This window comes from Macrotis lagotis, chromosome 1 (genome assembly GCF_037893015.1).
Source record: "Macrotis lagotis isolate mMagLag1 chromosome 1, bilby.v1.9.chrom.fasta, whole genome shotgun sequence".
NCBI classification, from domain to species: Eukaryota; Metazoa; Chordata; class Mammalia; order Peramelemorphia; family Peramelidae; genus Macrotis; species Macrotis lagotis.
In genome coordinates this window covers 280,614,801-280,634,111 of record NC_133658.1, presented here as the reverse complement: position 1 = coordinate 280,634,111, position 19,311 = coordinate 280,614,801, and the positions used below count along the sequence as shown (strand labels likewise).

General features: G+C 39.5%; 1 protein-coding gene across 5 annotated transcripts in view; it reads right to left on the bottom strand.

Moving 5' to 3' along the window:
* KCNT1 (potassium sodium-activated channel subfamily T member 1) overlaps nt 1-18,007 on the bottom strand; it is a 132,405-nt gene extending 114,398 nt beyond the window's left edge. For 2 of the 5 annotated variants that reach the window (XM_074210668.1, XM_074210669.1), the window contains exon 1: nt 17,441-18,006. In XM_074210668.1, the coding sequence (XP_074066769.1) occupies nt 17,441-17,835 (395 nt within the window). In that variant the 5' untranslated portion in view covers nt 17,836-18,006. Of the gene's footprint in view, nt 1-1,306; nt 1,349-17,440 lie in introns of all 5 variants that reach the window. The other 3 variants (XM_074210671.1, XM_074210672.1, XM_074210670.1) reach the window with 3 other exon arrangements.
* Between the last annotated feature and the right edge of the window lie 1,304 nt (nt 18,008-19,311).

The window sequence follows — 19,311 nt, the reverse complement described above, 5'->3', positions numbered from 1 at the left end:
TTAGTCATTTATCAAGGACCTACCAGGTTTCAGACACTATGCTAAGCACTGGGGATACAAAGGCAAATACCCTTGAGCTCACAGTCTAGTGATGGTGACAACCTGCAAACAACCATGTACTAACAAGCTAAATGCAAGACAAACTAGCAATAATCAGGATAGAACAGACACTAAAATTAAGAGGGGATTCTCTACATCCATATCTGAACTAAAAGCATACCTTTCTCTAGGATTCCTTTCTCAGTCCAAGCCCTTTCCCCTTCCCACTCATCTGTTCTCCATTCAACCTCATAAAACATTTGTTTTATAATCCTCTAGTGTACTTAGTATGTCACATTAGATTCTATAACTATGTTAGCTTTTTGTCCTCCTACTAGATTATAAGATCTTTGATAGCAGTTTTATCTAAACTTTGTAGCTATGCCAGTGACTATCATGGTATTTAACATTCCCCAGTCATGTGATAAACATTTGTTGCTTGAGTTTTTGGATATGTGTGAGGTTGTTCCCATATAAGCAGTAGTATGATTATTCAGATTCAGAAAACTGTTGGATTATTCTTATATAAGGTACTTAGAGCTCCTACTAAAAGGTCATAGGATAGGCTCATTGGAACACTTATTATGGCCTGAAGGGAAGTCATTTAGTCTAATTCTCTGATTTTACAGATAAGAAAACTGAGGCCCAGGGGAATATTATGTATGACTTGCTTAAGATAATTCAGAAAATGAACACCAGAGGTAGAATTTTAACTCATATCCTTTGACTCCAGAGTCAGTTTTCTTTGCATGAGGGAGAACATGATAGTAAAACTAGGAAATGGGAAGTCTACACTGGCTTGATGTGGGTTGAGCCAAAGAAGAATCTCAAGTCTGGGTCTATAGGCACAAAATTTAGGATTGATCTAGTTGATAATCCTTAAAACCTTGCCTTTCCTATCCTTATGCAATCTTGCATAAGACCTTAGAGATGATCAAAGGAGGAAGGGCAATGGATTAAAAACTTTACTCTGGCTTCATAGTGTAGATAATCAGATTGGTAGCTCTTACTATCTCTTCAGTTTCCCCAAGATGAACTTCAAGGTTTATCCCCTCCTCCCTCTTCCTCTCTTTAAAGAGGAGAGGACACAAGTGTAATTTGAATGAGATTTTTAACCTATTTCACCTGACCTGGGCAGAGGAATATGACAAAGTCCTCTAAACCTGTTCTATAATATACACATTGAGGCTCTGGTTTCAGGGTCAAAGAGGAGCTTGCTTTCAATTTTCACATGTTTTCAAGGGGGGGTACTTTAGAGGGGACTTACTGTGACAGAGAAGAATCCAGACTGAAATCTTCCACATGTACCCTAAAGACAGAGTAAACACATCAAAACAGAAGACAGATTGACACACTGACCAGCCTCCTCTGAAAGAAACTGCCTGGGAAAGTCAGACAAAAAGGTATGAGATTACAGAAACGAGACACTAACACATACTCACAAAAACCCCGTCCTATACTGGTTAATGCCAAAGAGCCAGTTGCTGCCATTTCCAGTTGCCAGCTAAACACTCTTTTGAACCCAGTCCTAAATCTGCCTTTGTAGGGGTTTGGAAATGGGAATGAGATATTCATACTTTTTTGACTAAAATTAAATAAATTTGACCTCCCAAGCTATATCTTGCAACTCAGTGAAAAGACAAAACCCATCCCACCTTAGATATTACAAGATATACACTTATTTTCTCTCCTCTTCCTCTCTCATCAGACATCTAGCCATAAGGCATCTGAGCTAAAGAAAAACATTCTACAGTAGTTAAAACGAGTCATTTGAGAAAGTTCAAGGCATAATGAGGGGAGCAGAGGTATACTGAGTAACCTGCAGCAGAGATCTTTAATTCCTAGAGGAGCTTCATGAAGATTCTAGGAAACAAAAGACTTCTAGTCCCCATTATGAAAGGAGTAATGAGAAATTTTGGTTATATGTATTCCCTCACTAACATTGTACTCATGTGTGTGTCCATTTTCTAGAGGGATTCTGTGTGTATCAGTGGGAGAATTTATAGGGGACATGTTTTGAAGCTACATATCTAAGATGTCTTCTTAATGAATGCCTTTGTTGAAAACTAATTTTCTTTACTACCTGACTTCCAAAGGGAAACACTAGTGTTTCCCTATTGTAGTAGGAACAGACAACTGAAAGGTACACATAGAATCTGAGGTAGGTACCTCTCTGGACATCCAAAGAGCAAATTTGTATTTTCAAGTTGGGAAGAGCAGCTCTACGTGTGAGAGCAGATATAGTGGAGGCTTTGGTTACCATGTATATTAAACATTTGCACCACAGGGAATTTAGTCATCAATCACCCATGACTAGCAAAAAAGAGTTTTGGATTTTTGAATCGTAGTTCCTGGACATGACTCTCAGTCTTTTTACATACTACTTAGATAAGTCACTTCTCCACTTTGGATCTTAGTGTAGAGTAAAATGGTGGAATTAGATGACCTTTAAAATCCCTTCCAGTTCTAAATCCTGTGAACTTATGAAAATTACCAGCTATATGACTAAAGAAGGAAGAGAATGATTGCAAGCTCCGTGAGGGCAGGGATTATCTTTTGCCTCTTTTTGTATTTTCTGGCACTTAGCACACTGCTGACACAAAGTAGGAGCCGAATAAATGTTTATTGAATGAATGAAAGAAACAGGGGAAACTTCATGAAGTCTTGGTCTCATTCATTTTGAGAACAACTCCTGATCCATGAAAACTTGGCCTAAATTTGCCTGCTAGGATTGTTACCACAGAATGATTGAATACACTTTAAAGACCATCTAGTTCAATTCCATCATTTGACGAAAGAGAACATTGTGGCACATAGAGAAGTAATTTTTCCTTCATTGTATAATTAGTTAGTGGAAGATACAGGATAACAATAAAGTCTTCTGGCTCTTAGGAAAGAGAAGATTACAATAGAAGACTGGATTGGGTGGGAGCCAAGAAACCTGAGTTCAAGTTCTGACACTTCTGTATGAACTTGAACAAGTCCTCTCAACATAATCAAAGACTTAGAGAATTACAGAATGTTAGAGCTGAAAGGTGCTTTAGAAATTATCTATTCCAACTTCATTTTACAAAGGAGGAAACTGAGGTTTATAAAAGTGAGTGCTGGAGCTAGATCTTTGAAAATTAGATTCACTGACTCTTCCATTATACTTCATTTCTAGGTTCTCATTTTCCCTATCTTCAAAATTAAGGGGTTAACCTGTATAGCATTTGAGATCTTTTTTACTTCTCTACCTGAGATGCTATTATTAAGGCTCTGCCACAATTTATTTCAAAGTAAATAGATACAGAGAGACAAAAAGGGACATTTCATCCTCCTGAATTTACATTCAGAGTAGCCTCTCACACTTTTCTTTATTCCTTACCCTGGATAGCAATCCATAAAATCCTCAAATGGCAAAGAACATTCCATCTATTCCATCTTTACCAGCCTCAACTAATACAGGAGGATGACCTCAGGCATTGTGGAAGGATCTTTATCAGTTAGAATCAAAACAAGATTTTTTGTTGCATCTTCTCAGTTTTTCAGTCTACACAATGAACAAAACATCCTGCCTCTTGGTTAATTGAGGTTTTAATATAAGTAACATTGCCTTATGTATACAATATAGTCTTTGTGTGTTAAAATAATTTTCAACTTGAACAAGCATTTGTTAAGTATTTATTATGTGGAAGACACTATTCTAGATGCTGGGTTACAAAGACAAAAAAATGAAGTATTCTCTTGATAGAATACTTAGGAATAACGTTATAACAACAGCCCCAACAAACATTTATATGTACTTAAAGGTTTGTGAAGTGCTTTTCAATTTCCTTACAACTCTGTGAAGGTAGATGTTATTGTTCCCAGTTTTACAGATGAGGAAACTGGACAGACAGAAATTAAGTGACTTGTCTAGAGTCCCACAGTTCAGTAAGAGTCTGAGCCTGGATTTGAATACTAGCAAATAGGTTGAAGTCATACAAAACTTAAAGGAGATGGCACCTTAATTAATGGTTGGAGGAAGAAAATAATTCTGAGAAGTAGAGCAAAGAAGGGAGGATAACTACAAGCATGAAGGTCAGTTTGGGGTAAGAAGATGGAATGCTGAATACTGGAAATACATCTCAGTTTGTTTTCAGGAGTAATATGAAACAAAACTAGAAAGGTAAAGCTATATTTTAGAAGGCTTTCATGGCTACACTGTGTGTTCTATTTTATTCTAATGGTAATGATGATGTTTGTCCTTCATTCTCTAAGAAGACCATGACACCAGGAAGGTGATACCATGACAAGCACAAAAACTAGATTTGCGTGAGGGTCACCAGCCTAACTTTTTCCTCTAAAGTCATCTGGGTCCAGTGGCTAGATATGAATCAGGATAACTGGAGATGACCCTGGATGCAAAGCAATGAGGATTAAATGATTTGACCAAGGTCACACAGTAAGGGGCCAAATACCTAGATTCAAACTCTCTTCCTCCTGACTCTAAAGCCAGTTATCCACTGCATTACCTAGTTGCTCCTCTAGTGGTAATAGGGAATCACTGAAAGGTATTTGAGCTGAAATACCATAGATTAACCTGTGCCTTGAGGAGGTTATTTTGATAGCAGTGTGAAGGATGAATTGGAGTTGGAAGAGACTGGAAGTTAGGAGACTAATGAAGGGATGATGACATTAGCCCAAGTGAGAAGGAACGAAGACCTAAACTAAGGTGGGGGCTGTATAAATGGGGATGAAGGTTAGATACTAAAGATGTTTGGGGATAGGTTCTGAAGACATACATATGGAACTGGAAGGGATCCTGGGAGTCATCTAATTCAACCTTTCCATTTTATAAATGAGGTTATAAGATCCAAAGATTTGCCCAAGGTACAAAGGTTGTACTGATAACCCTGATCTGCTGACTCTAAGCCAACTCCTTCTATTTCTATTACCGACACTGCCTCTCTTTAATAAGACTTAGTAATTAACTGGATATGGGGTGGAAGAGGGAAGAGTTAATTAAGGATGGCTCTAAAAACCATAGGGAGCAGGTGGTGTCCTAAAAGAAATAGGAAAATTTACAAGAGAAGTAATTTTAGTGGGGGAGATAATTAGTTCTGTTTTGAACATATGGTATTTGAAATGTCAGTGGAACATTAAGGTAAAAATGTCCAGCAGCATTTTGTTTTGGAGATTTGAACTTTGGGAAAGAAATTAGTGTAGATACATAGATTTGAGAGTCATGTTCATAGAGATGGTAGTAGAACCCATGGGAACTAGTAAGATTATTAAGGGACACTATGGAGAGAGAGAAGAGAGGCCCATTAGACAGAGTCTTGGGGCTATGCTCTTAGGAGGTGTCAGAGAGATCAGCAAAGGAGAATAAAAAGGAACAATCCTGTAGGTAGAGAAGCAGGACTGAGAATAATAGGGCTAAGGCATCAAGGCCCCTAGAAATAATAACCAGAAGGAAGAATAGGGGATAGCACCAAAAGATGCAGAAAGATCAGGAATAATGCAAATTGAGAAAAGGCCACTGATCTTAGCAGGTAAGAGAACATTTGTAGCTTTTGAGTGAACAACAGTATTAGGATTGAAAGTCAAGTCCTGAAGGGTGGAAAAGTGAGGAGAAGCTGAAAAAGCAGAGGTTGTGAGTGAGATGTTTGAAGAGAGACATTTATTGGTTCCTCATAAACAGTCTTAAGTAATGAGAGAGTGAAGCTCAAGTCGGGTGAATGGACTTCTCCTGGGATATTATTTCCATACTCCTTTTCTACTTTTTACATAATTATTCTTATCCTTCTCATATTACCCAGAAAGTTAGTTGATGGAAAAGTCTAATTTATCTTCTCACAGTTTGTTCTGGGCTTAATATTTGGGGTTTCCCCCAAAAATAATTCTATTGACTTCATTTTGCTTCCATTGAAGTTTTCTTTGGGATTTCAGAATATAATATTGAAGTTTTGGGTAAAAGGGCCTCACTGTGTGATCTTGGTCAAGTCATATATATATATATATATATACATATATATATATGTGTGTGTGTGTGTGTGTGTGTGTGTGTGTGTGTGTGTATAACAAGTTATTTTTTTCTGTATAGGAAAAACATTAGGGAAAGGGAAGAGAATAAGTATTTATATGATGCCTAATATATACCAGGAACTGTACTAATCTCTTTTTACAAATATTATCTCATTTGATCTCATTAAGGACTCCCAGTCCATAAACATTACAGAAAAACACAAAACATATAGGAACAAGGAATTATCAAGATACTCTTCTCTAGCGAGTTCCATTTTCCCCTTCAGGCTCCAGTCTGATAGTACTACCTTAATGGTTTCCATTTCCTTCAGAATGGAAGGAAATGGATCTTTTTATTTCTGTGATTTAGGTTGAAGTTGGAGATAATATTATATGTCTCTACAGAAGCTAACACAATTATCCCATGACACCATGAAGGTAACCCGTATGTAGTAACTAGTCACTACCCAGCTTCCCTCTGTTCTCTCCCTCTGCCAAACACAGCAGGGTTTCCAACTTCATAGTCATGTTTCCTGGGTTCCTGCCTACATGAGTGGGTGAAGCTTAGCATCAGACACTGACATTAGCCAGTGTCACTTGTGCAAAGACTAGGAAATTCCAAATTAACTTATACAGGAGACATTCATGCCCTTTAATAAAAAGTGGCTTTTCTGCACAAATAAAAGAAAATAGGACCTTAAGATCCTAAATTTGGAGCTGGAGAGGAGTTTAGAGATCATCTAATCCAATCATTTCAACTTATAGATGAAGCAGTCCAGAAGTTAAGTGACTTTGCCAAGGTCATATAGTTATTAAAATGCTATTATGGCTCCAGAATTCTAAATCCAAATCTAGTGTTCTTTCCATTCTGTGCTGCAGTCTTAACCTGTCAGTGGTCCTGAGTTCCAGCCCTATGTCTTTCTATCTTTCTCCATATCTTGAGCCTGGAACTCTGCCTTGAGTCCGAGTTTGATCACAGTATGATAGGGAGACTGAGAATTAGAGATGTCCATAAGCACAATCTAGTTAGCTGATTCTGCCCCATGGTCCTTCCCCATGATCTGCTCTGACTTCACAACCCAACTTTGTGATCCTGCTATTATGAGCTCTGGGATTCCTGAGCTTGGTCACTGATCATGTTCTGCCCTCTGGCTTCCCTGCAAGACTAAAGGGATCCAACTAAGACATTGATTTTCACTGGTGTGGGGTGAGGAGAAGCAGAAGGACAAAGGTCACCTCCTCTACATGGTGGAGATTTGGTTGCTAGTGTATTTTTTTCCTGCTTCCTCTACAATCCAAATTGCTTTATTTATACGTCATCCTCCCCTACATACATAAAGCATGGAAAAATCATTAAAGGTTGGGATTAATGTTTTAGGGGAGCTGATTCAACCAAAGAGGATTTTCTGATCAATCATCAGTAGAAAATGCAGTTTGAACTTTGTCTCTTTCATTTGAGATGGCCTATTGTGAGCCATCTTAATTTTTTCTGCTGTTACCCCTTACGATCAATTGTCCACAACTGTTGAGTCTCCTAGCTGGGAGATTTCCTTATCCATAAAATTAAGTGAGTTGAACTAGATCAGTGTTTCTAAAACAAACTGAGCCACTGAACACTTTTAGAATGAAAATACACTGGTTGGTCAGTTGTTTTGATCTTTTCATGACCCCATTTGGTATTTTCTTGACATTGACTATATGAGGAAACTGAAGTAGACTTGCCCAAAGTCACATAGCTAGTAAAGATTTAAGGCTGGATTTGAACTCAAGTATTCCTGACACCAAGCCCAGTATTCTATCCACTATACCAATGAACTGCCCTATAAAATAAATTAATGGACTCCTTAAATTCTAATCACTGTGTGTGGTATGGGAAAAACCCAGAATGAGGAACAGCTAAATTTTAGATTAGGAAAGAAGAAATCAAATCTATTTTCATTCTGTAAGCCTGTTTGTTGTATATAACAAATATTTTGGAAACATTAATGAGTTAGATAGTTGGTTTGCTTGACTAAGCTTGTGTTACAAAAAATTTTCTTCCCCCAATGATAAGGGTGGGAGAGAGAGAAACTATATTTCTATTAATTAAAAAGAACACTTAAAAATAGGGAGGTAGAGTGTTGCATATATTTTCAAATGAGGTCACTGTATTGTTATAATTTTTGCTTTGTTTATTTTACTAGAATAGAGTAATCTGAAAATGTTTGTAATATTAAAAGAATACCTCCTTAAAACTTAAAAAAAAACCAACTTAAACAAGTTGGGTGGCTAGGTGGCTCAGTGGATAGAGCACCGGCCCTGGAGTCAGGAGTAGCTAAGTTCAAATTCGACCTCAGACACAATAATTATCTAGCTGTGTGGCCTTGGGCAAGCCACTTGACCCCATTTGCCTTGCAAAAACCTAAAAAACCCCAAAACTTAAACAAGTTAAAGGGGACAGACAATATTGCTAGCCTCATAATATTTCACAGAATCTGTATTAACACAGGGCAGATAACCAAGCTTATTTAGGAAGGTTAGAAGGCTATATGCTATTAAATTGATATCTAGCTTTGACTTTCTCAACCTTTCCACTTCTACTCCTTCTTCTTTATGACAGCCCTTTGCATATCTGATGGTGGCGATGGCAATTTCTCCTTTTTTGAAGTCTTTTCCATTCCAACAGCTTGAATATGCTGTTGATATGTATTTGATTAAATGTGAAATTAGCTTAGCCTCAAAAGGAAGTGTTCTCTCTCTTGGGAAAGTGGTTTTGTACTGTAAGAATCAAAACCACACAAACAAAAGATAACTGTTAGGTTTTCAAATGCACACAGTATCTTTACCTATTATACCCTCTTTGTAGTTAATGATAAACAAAAAAGAATGGAAATTATTTCTACTTAAGATTTGAAATTAAGGAGAATAATAAGAAACTTGCAATAGCAAGTACAAAAAATAAAAGAGAGGAAAACTTGGAGTCTGGAGAACTAGATTTGAATATGATCCTACCTAGGATCATGAGGTAATCACTAAAGTCAGGGGTATGCTGATAAATGTTTAACCATCGTCTTCTGGGAGGAGGAAGAATGAAAGTACATAAAATTTTTAAGTTTAATCTCCACTATTAACATTTTCTCTATTAATTTCTTAGGTCTAGACAATCAACATAACAATAAATCAAGTCCCTATTTGTAGCATTTGGCAATTTTTGACGTGTTTACTTGGGAAAGGTAGGTAGCATAGTAAGTAGAACTCTGGGTCTAAAAATCAGAAAGACCTGAATTCAAATCCAGTCTCAGATACTAGCTGTGTGACCCTGGGCAAATCACTTAATCCTGTTTGCCTCAGTTTCCTCAAATGTAAAATGAGCTAGAGAAGGAAGTGGCAAGCCATTCCAGGATCTTTACCAAAAGAAATCCAAATGAGGTCAAAGAAGTGTTAGACACAACTGAAATGACTGAATAAAAATGTTGATACTGAAAATTTAACAATTGACTCTCTCTTGAGCCTTCATGAACTAGCTTTGGCAGATCTCTGGATTAACCCCTCTGCATCTTATTTTCCTCATTTGTAAAAAAAAAAAAGGGATAACAAATGCACAACTCATCTCACAGGATTGTGTAATGGACCCTGTAAAACACTAAATGGTTAGAGAAAAATGTGAATTTTTATTAGGTTTATTGATAGGGGCAAATTCAGAAAAAGGCTTTTTTGAAGTCCCAAACATGTTTCATACTTTCATACTTGCTTCAAGGTTTCTTCCTCCAGAAGTTGTCTTTGGGCTAATCAGAATCAACACAAACTCAGTATAACAACTACAGTCTATCACTACCATACAGAAAGTCTATAGTTGTCTCTGGTGCAATATTAGTTTAGAATGTTCAAACTGGACTCAATATTAGAAATCCGCCAATGAGAAATAAAATAACTTGTCTGTTACGGCAGTGGCAGAGTCAAGGTTCATAGTTCTAGATTGGGTGGGTCTTCAATGGCTTTCTTGTCCAGTCCTCTCATCTTGTGAGATGAAGTGAGATCACAGAAAGTGTCTAAGTAAGGTATCAGAACTGGAACCCATGTTCTACTCCTTCCACTGTATCACACTTCTGAACCTAACCCCCAGGATTCTGGTTCCCAGGCCTGGGTTCTTCTCATTCTGCCAAGTAGTTCTTGTCTCATAGCAGTTGGCATCTATGATGTAGAGGAAGTGGGGGAAAAGTCAGCTGCCAAAGAAGCCATTCCTCATGTAGAAATTGCTTTTTTTTGGGGAGGAGTTTGCAAGGCAAGGGGGTTAAGTGGCTTGCTCAAGGCCACGCAGCTAGGCAATTATGAAGTGTCTGAGGCCGGATTTGAACTCAAGTACTACTGACTCCAGGGCTGGTGCTCTATCTACTGTGCCACCTAGCTGCCCCTACTTTGTTTTTTATCCTCAGAGATGAAAGGGAAAAAAAGTAAACACAAAATAATCTCAGAGCACAGACTAGGACACACAGGTTGTCTCAGGAACTGTGTGTAGATTGGTGTGCAAAATTGTGTCTGCAGGAAATCAAGGCAAATGAGAACGTAGCTTAGGAAGCAGGATCCTACAATAGGAAGCTTCAGAGAAAGAGAGAGCAACAAGGAGTTAAATGGTTTCTCTCCCTCTGCTGTGGAGGAATGACTCCAGTCTGTAGTCCAGGTGCTCATGCCCCCATTAACCTCTGGTCACATCTAACTTTGAGAAGGCAACTTTCAAAAGTACACAGGGAACATACTCAAGATATAGTGGGGGTTCTGTAAACACTGCTTGCCTCTCCTCCTCTCACCCAGCTCTCCCTTCCTTCATAGGAGTATGGGATAGAAAGAACTTTTTCTGAATGAGAAGAAAACTTTACCTCCTTCCAGGTGAGATTAAAACAACTCTCTAGTACAAAGACTTGTTTGCAAACCATGAAGGTCTTGAAGTCTGCTGACCCCAGTCCTATCTATACTTCCAAACTGGATTCTGCCCTACCAACTCTAGATGCTCCCCCTACTTGAGTCTCTTGTCAGAATGGTCTCAAAATTATTTGTGATTCCTACAGTGGGGTTGTGAAAAGTCATGGACCTCAGTTTCTTCATCTATAAAGTACGATGATTGAAGCAAATTCAAAGAATCATAAATTTAGAGTTGGAAAGAATTTAGAGATCATTTCATCTAATCTCCATGACTTTAAATATGAGGAAGCTGAGATGCAGAGATGTGATGTGAAGAGCCAGGATATTAAGCTAGATCTTCTTGCTCCAAATATGGCACACTAAGATCCTTCAGCTCTGTTTAAATCTGGGTTTCAATAAGAAGAATGGACACCAACATTCTTTTCCCAGCAAAATTATGATTTGTCTTAGGAGAATAAGCAAGGGATGACCTCTCTGGACTAGAACAGGGAGATATGCTGTATAATAACTCTTCACATTTGTACACTAGCATAGACTTTTTGAAGTGAGATAGATGAACACAGAGGCCACCTCCTATTCTAACATCCTATGACTCTGAGATATTCATGCTCAGTCTGCTAGTCAGTGACAAACTCTAATAACAACAGCAGTAAGTCCTTACACTTACATGGAGAATTAGGACTTTTATAGCACATTCATATATGTTATTTCACTTGGTCCTCACAATAGCCCAGAGAAGGAGGTAGGAAGGGTATCCTTATTCCCATTTGACAGATGAGTTAATTGAGCTCCAAGAGACCACATACCCAGAGTCACCTAGTCACTTAGTGTCACAGCTGGTACTTGAACTCAGGTGTCCTATAGTTTCCTATCTATGATTCTTTCAATTATACCAGTTTTCCTGAGAAAACCTTTTACAGGAAAGATTATTAACCATGGCACATGAAGCAGATATCGAAGAGCTGCCTTCTTAGTTGACACTTACCAGATGACTTTCGTGGTGGCTCATCTTTTCCAGAGTCAGTCCAATAGAGTTCAGAACAGGCAGTTATTTACATTGGTCACTAGAATCTTTAAGACTCATTCAGTATCTTCTTCCATTAGCTTCCCAAAGTGCTACCATTTTTTCTCCTCTCTCATACATGGTCTTTTGGAATTTCCACAATAAGTTTTGCTATGAAATAGGCATCAAAAGCAAGAGAAAGTTCTTGATCTTAATTTGGTTGGGGAGAGAGGATTCACACCAGAAGACTGATCTTTTCCCTCTCGTTTTAAGCTTCTTAAAGTCAGGGACTTCAAGATAAGACTATGTCTTATCTTATTTCAAAGTTTTGTAATAATGTCACCAACTCACATTTATATAGGACTTGAAGACTTGCAAAGCAATTTACAAACATCTCATTTAGAAAACAATATTTATGAGTTAGTGTGTGCTGTCTGGTAAACAGATAATAAATGTAGTGAAAAGAGTTTGAATTTTTGCTAATACTCTTCTACTAAGAGACTATATGTTCTTGTGCAAATAATTTTTTTCTTCTTTGGGCCTTGATTTCTCCATATCAAAAAGGAGGGAGTTAGGCTAGAGAATCTGTAAAATTCCATCTAGTTCTAACATTATGTGGACCTCAACTGTATAAATTCAGAAGAGTAAAGGATCATAGGGATTCTGGGCTGAAGTCATGGAGGACGTCATAAGGCTTGAATCTAGGGAACCAGAACATATATCTTAATGCAGTTGTTATAATCATTGGTTTCTGAGACTGATAATCTCACCAAGTTTTTTTCTGTCTCTGTGAACTCAATGCCCCAACAGTAGTGGGGGTCAAACATTAAATTTCAATGAAGACTCCACTGAATTTAGATATTTTGGATTTTGCAGGGGTTTATAGGAGGAGCAACATGTACTCTTCTCCAGTTTTCCAGTTTATCTTGCTGCCCTAGAACTCACAATTTTAGTAGTAGCTATTCATGAGAAGTTCTACCTTTTAGTTTGGGTCATGTATGAAACAGTCTGCAGGGGTCATTTGGAACCTTAGAAAGCAGGGTGGAGGGCAATAGTTGCTTATACAGAAGACACTCACAATGCCATAAATCCAATCTTTTGTCTCCGAAATTATCCCTACATATAGGTGAGGTATCTGGGTGGGACAGGCTTCCTGTTTTCACTCTGGCTGCCTCCTTTCTCAAAGGAGATGGAACATATCTTTTTGTCATGCCTCAATGACTTCCTGATCTGGCCTGCCTACCTCGATTTTTCAGTCCTGCTCCCCACCTGCCTTCAGACTTTTCTCCCTAAACTTTCTTTATCATTTTACCACTTGATCATTTCCCTTGGCCATGAACCATCAATGACTTGCCCACTGCATCATTTAAATTACTTAGTCTGTTATTTAATTACTGTACCTCCCCCATGGGACCCCTCTTTATATCCAATCTCAACTCACCTGTTCCCTCTAATAAATACCCTGTATTTCAAACAAGCTGATTTCCCCTTCCCCCACTCCTATCCCACTTCCTAAGCTAAGTTCATTTCTGCCTTCACATTTTTTCTATTCATCTGTCAATATGAAATGCCCTTCTTCTTTCTAAAATATTTCTAATTCTTTCTAATTTCTAAATTCTTTCCAATAAATTCTAATAAAATCCTGCCCATCTGTTAAGGCCCACCTCAAACTCCACATCTTATACACAACCTTTCTGGATTATTCATACTCCAATTGATGTGGAATTCAAATCAACCAAATCCTTGATAATATAGTCTCAATTCAGTTCCATTCAATAAATGTTTATTAATTACTACTATATGTAGGGCAGCATTGGGAATATAAATAGGAAAAAACAACTTCCTTCTCACACTCAGTGAGTTTATACTAACAGTGGTCTCTAAATATGTAATTCAAATGCAAACAATTCCTGTTTCCCCAACTTAACCAACTTCTTTAGGGCTAGGGCTGTCTTTCCTTTTGAATTCTCCCTATCTTCAGAAGCAGTATGGCTAGGAGATGGAGTTCACGTCTTGGATTTGGGAAGTTTTGGGTTCAAATCCTGCCTCGGACATTTACTAACTAGATGACATTGGGCAAAAGCCTATATGCCTTTAGCGTCTCCCCCAGGATGTATCTACTGAGTCATGGACTTGCAGTTATTATTGTTGTTATAGAAGAACTTTTCATACCAAGAACTGAATTTCCACATCATATTGAATTTATTAAGATTTTTTTTGCATATTCTCAAAGCTATACCAAAATTCTTCCATTGTGGCATGCAGGTGATTCTGGGTATATTAAGGACAGGATAGCCAACTACAGAAACTCATTGATATGCTATTAAATCTTCATCAGTGGAGGGAGTATCCACATTTATGGAATCAAAAACTCTTTCAGATCCTAGGTATTGCTGTCTACCTCAGATTCCCCATCTATAAAATTCTGATAACAATAATACCAACCCCCCAGGGTTGTTGTGAGGATCAAATGAAATTACTTTGCAAACATAAGACATTATATAAATGGTAATTATTATTATCATTATCCATTGAAAAAGAAAACCTCCAACCTCATAAAACTCTAAGTCTTCTTAGGGAGATAAGATCAGGGTTATGATCATATCAGGACATGCCCCCATATGGAAATACTAGTTGAAGAATATTCTTCCCCAGTTTTATGTGCTCTGGAGCTATTCTGTGACTCCTTTATTGTAAGATTCATGCAAAGCATGAAAAAGAAAAACCACTATGTATTCAACTCAAGGGTTAGTTGGTCAACTATGATGATGATGTTTGTCCTTTGTTCTCAAAGAAGACCATGACATCAGGGAGGTTATGTCATGAACATGCATGTGAATTGAATTTGAGTGAGAGCTAAATCACCAGCCTCACTTTGTTCTCCAGAGTCAGTGGTCAGATATAAATCAGGATGATTGGAGATGGCTATGGATGCTACAACATCAGGGTTAAATGATTTGCCTAAGGTCACATACCCAGAAAGTGTCTGTGGCTGGATTTGAACTCAAGTCCTCCTGACTTCAGCTATAGGAATTAAGGGAACAATTTAAAGAATTGTTAGGAATTGCTTTCTTGGATAGGTGAGATTGGGACTAGATAAATTCTTCTCAAGCAGCCTGCTTGCTCTATCACTGCACTGGGGAAAAATCCTTGGGATCTTCAGAAATGGTCCTGGTGGTGGTGGTAGTGGTAGAAAAGAAATAACTTTATATAGTTTATTATAGGTGCCAGGCACTTTCTAAGCATTAGCTCATCTCTGCAGAAGTATAACTATAGGAACTGAATTACTCATATTCCTTTGGTATTTTAAGATTTAAAAAGTGATTTCTTAACAACAATCCTAGGAGAGAAATGACAATATTGCTAGAAAAGTATCAGAACCAGTATTGGAACCCGCTTCTTGACAGATCACTGCCAATTCCACTTTATCATGCTGCAGGGAATTTGATTCCAATTCTTCTGAAGGTCTTTTAGTTTCTCTGCATGGTAACCTGAGAAGCCCATTTCATTCATGAAATGACATTCAAAGAATGAAATCCAAGAATCCGAGTTAGGGCAGGATGTTGGAGAAGGAAATTCTGCCTTTACTCCTGCCCATCTACTGTGTGACCCAGAGCCAATTTACTTAATCTCTCTGAGCCTTTGTCACTTCATTTGCCCAACAGGAATACAATTTCTTGTGTGGCCTCCCTCTCTGAGCAACTGTGAGGATCAAATGAGATAATGGATGAAAGAACACTTTGAGAAGTGTATAGAGTCTTGTTGTAATACAAAGGGGAATTAGGATCATATAGGTTGAGAAAGGGAGGCCAGCAGGATGCTCTGGTTTGCTACACTACCCTCAGTGATACCATCTGTTTAAGGCATAAACTGGCTTCCTGGCCTCTGTGGGAGAGGTGGTAATGAATATCCATTCCTCTCTCCAACCTCCAGAACTGTGAAAGGTCATTGTCCTCCTCCCTCAGTGGGACTTGGAACAGTCTTTGCATCCGGAGATGCCCACGCCATCTTCCTGAAGTGTCTATGATGGTGGCCCGGCAGTAGAGGTAGAGAATAAGGAGACTGCAGGTTTATGTAAGGGAGGCAGCAAAGTGCCAGAAGAGAACCCAGGGAGAAGAACCAGGAGACCTGGACCCATCTTTTGTATAATCTTGAGCAATTCATAATCCTTCATGGCCTCAGTTTCCTCTGCTGTAAATGATAATTGTCCCTGACTTGCCTATCACTCCCAATGTGTTGTGATGAGTACCAAGTGAGAGGATCGATTTGAAAATGCTTTATAGACTAACTGCAAACATCTTATAAACTGCAAAATTGCATAATTGTATCTCACAAGGCAATTGTGACTTCTAGTGAGAAACAGACTATGAAAGAGTTTAGGAAATATAAAAGGTTTCCAGGGAGGCAGGGTTCCTGCCTGCCAGGAAAAAGAATCTTCCTGTAAAGCTGACCTGACAGGCTGGGCTTTTCAAGTAGATTGCTTTGCTGCTGTTGACTCCCTTGGTAGCTACTCCCCCTCTCCCTAACATCCTCAATCTGTCACATGTGCTCAGTATTAGCTAGAGACACCTTGAGTCAACTCCTAAGCAGCCCTGGGCCAAATCCTCAGATGCTTTCCTAGAATAAAGCACCTACAGGCCTCTCAAGCAATGCAATGCAGTGAAAGTCCCTTCCTCTCTGAATCTCAGTTCATTTATCTGTAAAATCGGCATAACCACTCATGCACAGCCTTACTCCTGGGGCTGTTGTCAGTATCAAGTCACAGAATGACCATGAGTGAAGGCACATAAATAAATTATCATGAGAGGTGTTCAGGAATTGCTCCAAGGAATTTGGTAACAAGGAGTCTGTAAAAAGGGACCTAAAGCTAATAGAGAAAAGGCTAGTTCCCACCCCTCCACACCTGCACCCAGTCCCCTTTGAGTCTTCCTGGAAGGCAGGGAAGAGTTAACTTCCTTCCCCCATCCCCAGTCAATTGCCTGGCATCTTCCATGCAAAAGCTTCTTCCCACGGTGACTAATTTGCATGGGATGGGCTAGTACCAGCCCCCAAAGCCCCAAGCTCCTCTGGTACTGGGAGATGGGTGGGTGGGCGGGAGGGAAGCCAGAGCCCCAGGAGTGGGGAGGAAGGTGGCCCTGAAAGCCCCTAGGAGGGTAACAGGAAGTGTATCCTCTGCAACCCCCGCTGCACCTGCCCATGGTTTCTCCTTTTCCCCTCTGTAGGTTGCTTCCTTCAGGTGGGACTCTGGGCTGATCTGTGCGCTAAAGCCGCAAGGAAATAGCAAAGCCCCTTCTAGAGGGTCTCCTCAGTGGAGGGCTGTCCCGTCTTCCCCTAACGCTTGCCTATAGCATTCCCTGACAAACCGGTCCTTGCAGCACCTGGCTCTTAGGCTGCACCACGGAGGATTTTCTCCCCCCTGGGATTCTACCAGAAAGGACCCCCTTTCTTCCTCCCTCTGCTGGGCTCCCCAGCCTCCCTCAGCCCCCTCCAGCCCGACCACCCATTCAGCAATACCTCTGACCGATGTCACTGCCCTGGGAGCCCATCCTGTGGGTCGGCAGCAGGGGACTGACCCCGTAGGGCTCTTCTCCCGGGGTGGCTGCCTGGCCAGCCTTGCTCTCTGATGGGGAATTCTTCAGCTTCGATCGCGCCATCCTGCCTGGTTCTTTCGTCCCTCCCCAACTCCTGCGGAGGGAGGGGCAGCGCTGCGTGGAGCTCGGGGCTGTTGGTGCATACCATCCTGGAACTGCTCCCCCTCCCTTCACTCTGCCAGGCAGTGGAACAGCCCTTTCTCTCCAGGGGGGTACTTCCAGAAGGGAGGGAGGGAATGGAGGGAAAATCCAAAGATGCACTATGATGAATTTGTTTGAACCGGCAGAAGATGCTCCCCTGAACATCTCTATTTTCATGGAAATCAAAGACTGCTTTTCCCAGGGTTGTCCTCATATGACTTCATGGTGAGCATTTCTCTCCCCTAGAGCACAATTAAGGACAGGATCACAGCGTGATAGGATTTTAGACCTAGAAGCTACCTAGGAAATCATTTAGTTCACTGCCATCACTTGACAGATAAGTAAACTGAGGCCCAGAGTGGCCAAGTGATTTCCTCCTTCAAGGTCACACACTTAGTAGAGTCTGAGAGAAGTTATGTAGGCTTAGAAGCCAGTCCCTGTATGATACTCTGGATCTAGCTCAGGTGAGAAAATAAGACTTCTGAGATGAAGCAACATAAATTCAGAATTTGAGTCCCAAAGTCACAGACCACCAGATTTAGACACAATCCCAAGGATCTCCTCATTTTATAGACAGGGAAACAATACTAGAGAGCTGAGGTTTCATGCTTATGATCATATAGCTGGTTAAGAGAAGAAGTGAAATAAGAACACAGATGTCTGAGGTCAGAAAGTGGTATTAAGGATCTGAGACTGCTTGATACCTCTAAGTTATGTATCCAAGAGAGTGATGGTCTGCATGGAACCAGACACTGTTTCGCTTAGATTTGAATTGAAGTTCAGCCTCAGATACTTATTAGCTATGTGATTTTTGGACAAATCATTTAACATCCACTTGCTTCACTTTTCTCAACTGTAAAATAGAAATAATAATAGTACACATCTCACAGGGTTGTTGTGAGGAACAAATGAGGGGATGTTTGTAAAAAGTGCCAGCACAGGATTTTTTTTTTTATAAATGTTCCCTATCATTTTACTTGCCCAAAGTGGAAACTGAAATACAGAGAGGGGATGCATGTTGCCCATGTCATGAAAGCAACTTAGTACAGTTGTGCTCCTTATCTACCAAACTTTTTCTCCTACCCCATTTGTCCTAGGTTAGAATTCAGTCTGGGTCCAAGGATGAAAGCCAGAGATAGGGGTCCTATGACTTTGATTTTTTTATGAATAATGGACTCCAAGAATAAAAGAAATTAATGACAATGCATTTCACTACAATTAAGCTTTAGTTTCATATACCCTCCCCCTTTTGTTTTGCTTTTCTGTTCCTTTTTTCCACTTCCCTGGGAACATCAGATGAGCCTTCAATGGTGGCGAACATTAACAGAACCCCAGCTACATACAAGTTTAGAGCCCTTTCTGTATGACTCAGCCTCAGGTCTATGAACAGGGAACAATTTCTCTTTAGTCTAAGGGATAGAATTACTCCACCCATTGGGTGATATTTATTCACATTTCCCCTTGAAAAATGGCCCATCAAACCACTGCTCTTAAATATTAGCCACAACTATAAACAATCTTCTATAGTTTTCTCTTCTAGATACTTTCTTGTCAAAGGGTCACATCCAAAATTAATTAATTTATGCAATTCATTCATTAAAAAGAAAATGTGTTTAGCACAGTAATTACCATAAAGTAGATACTTAATAAATG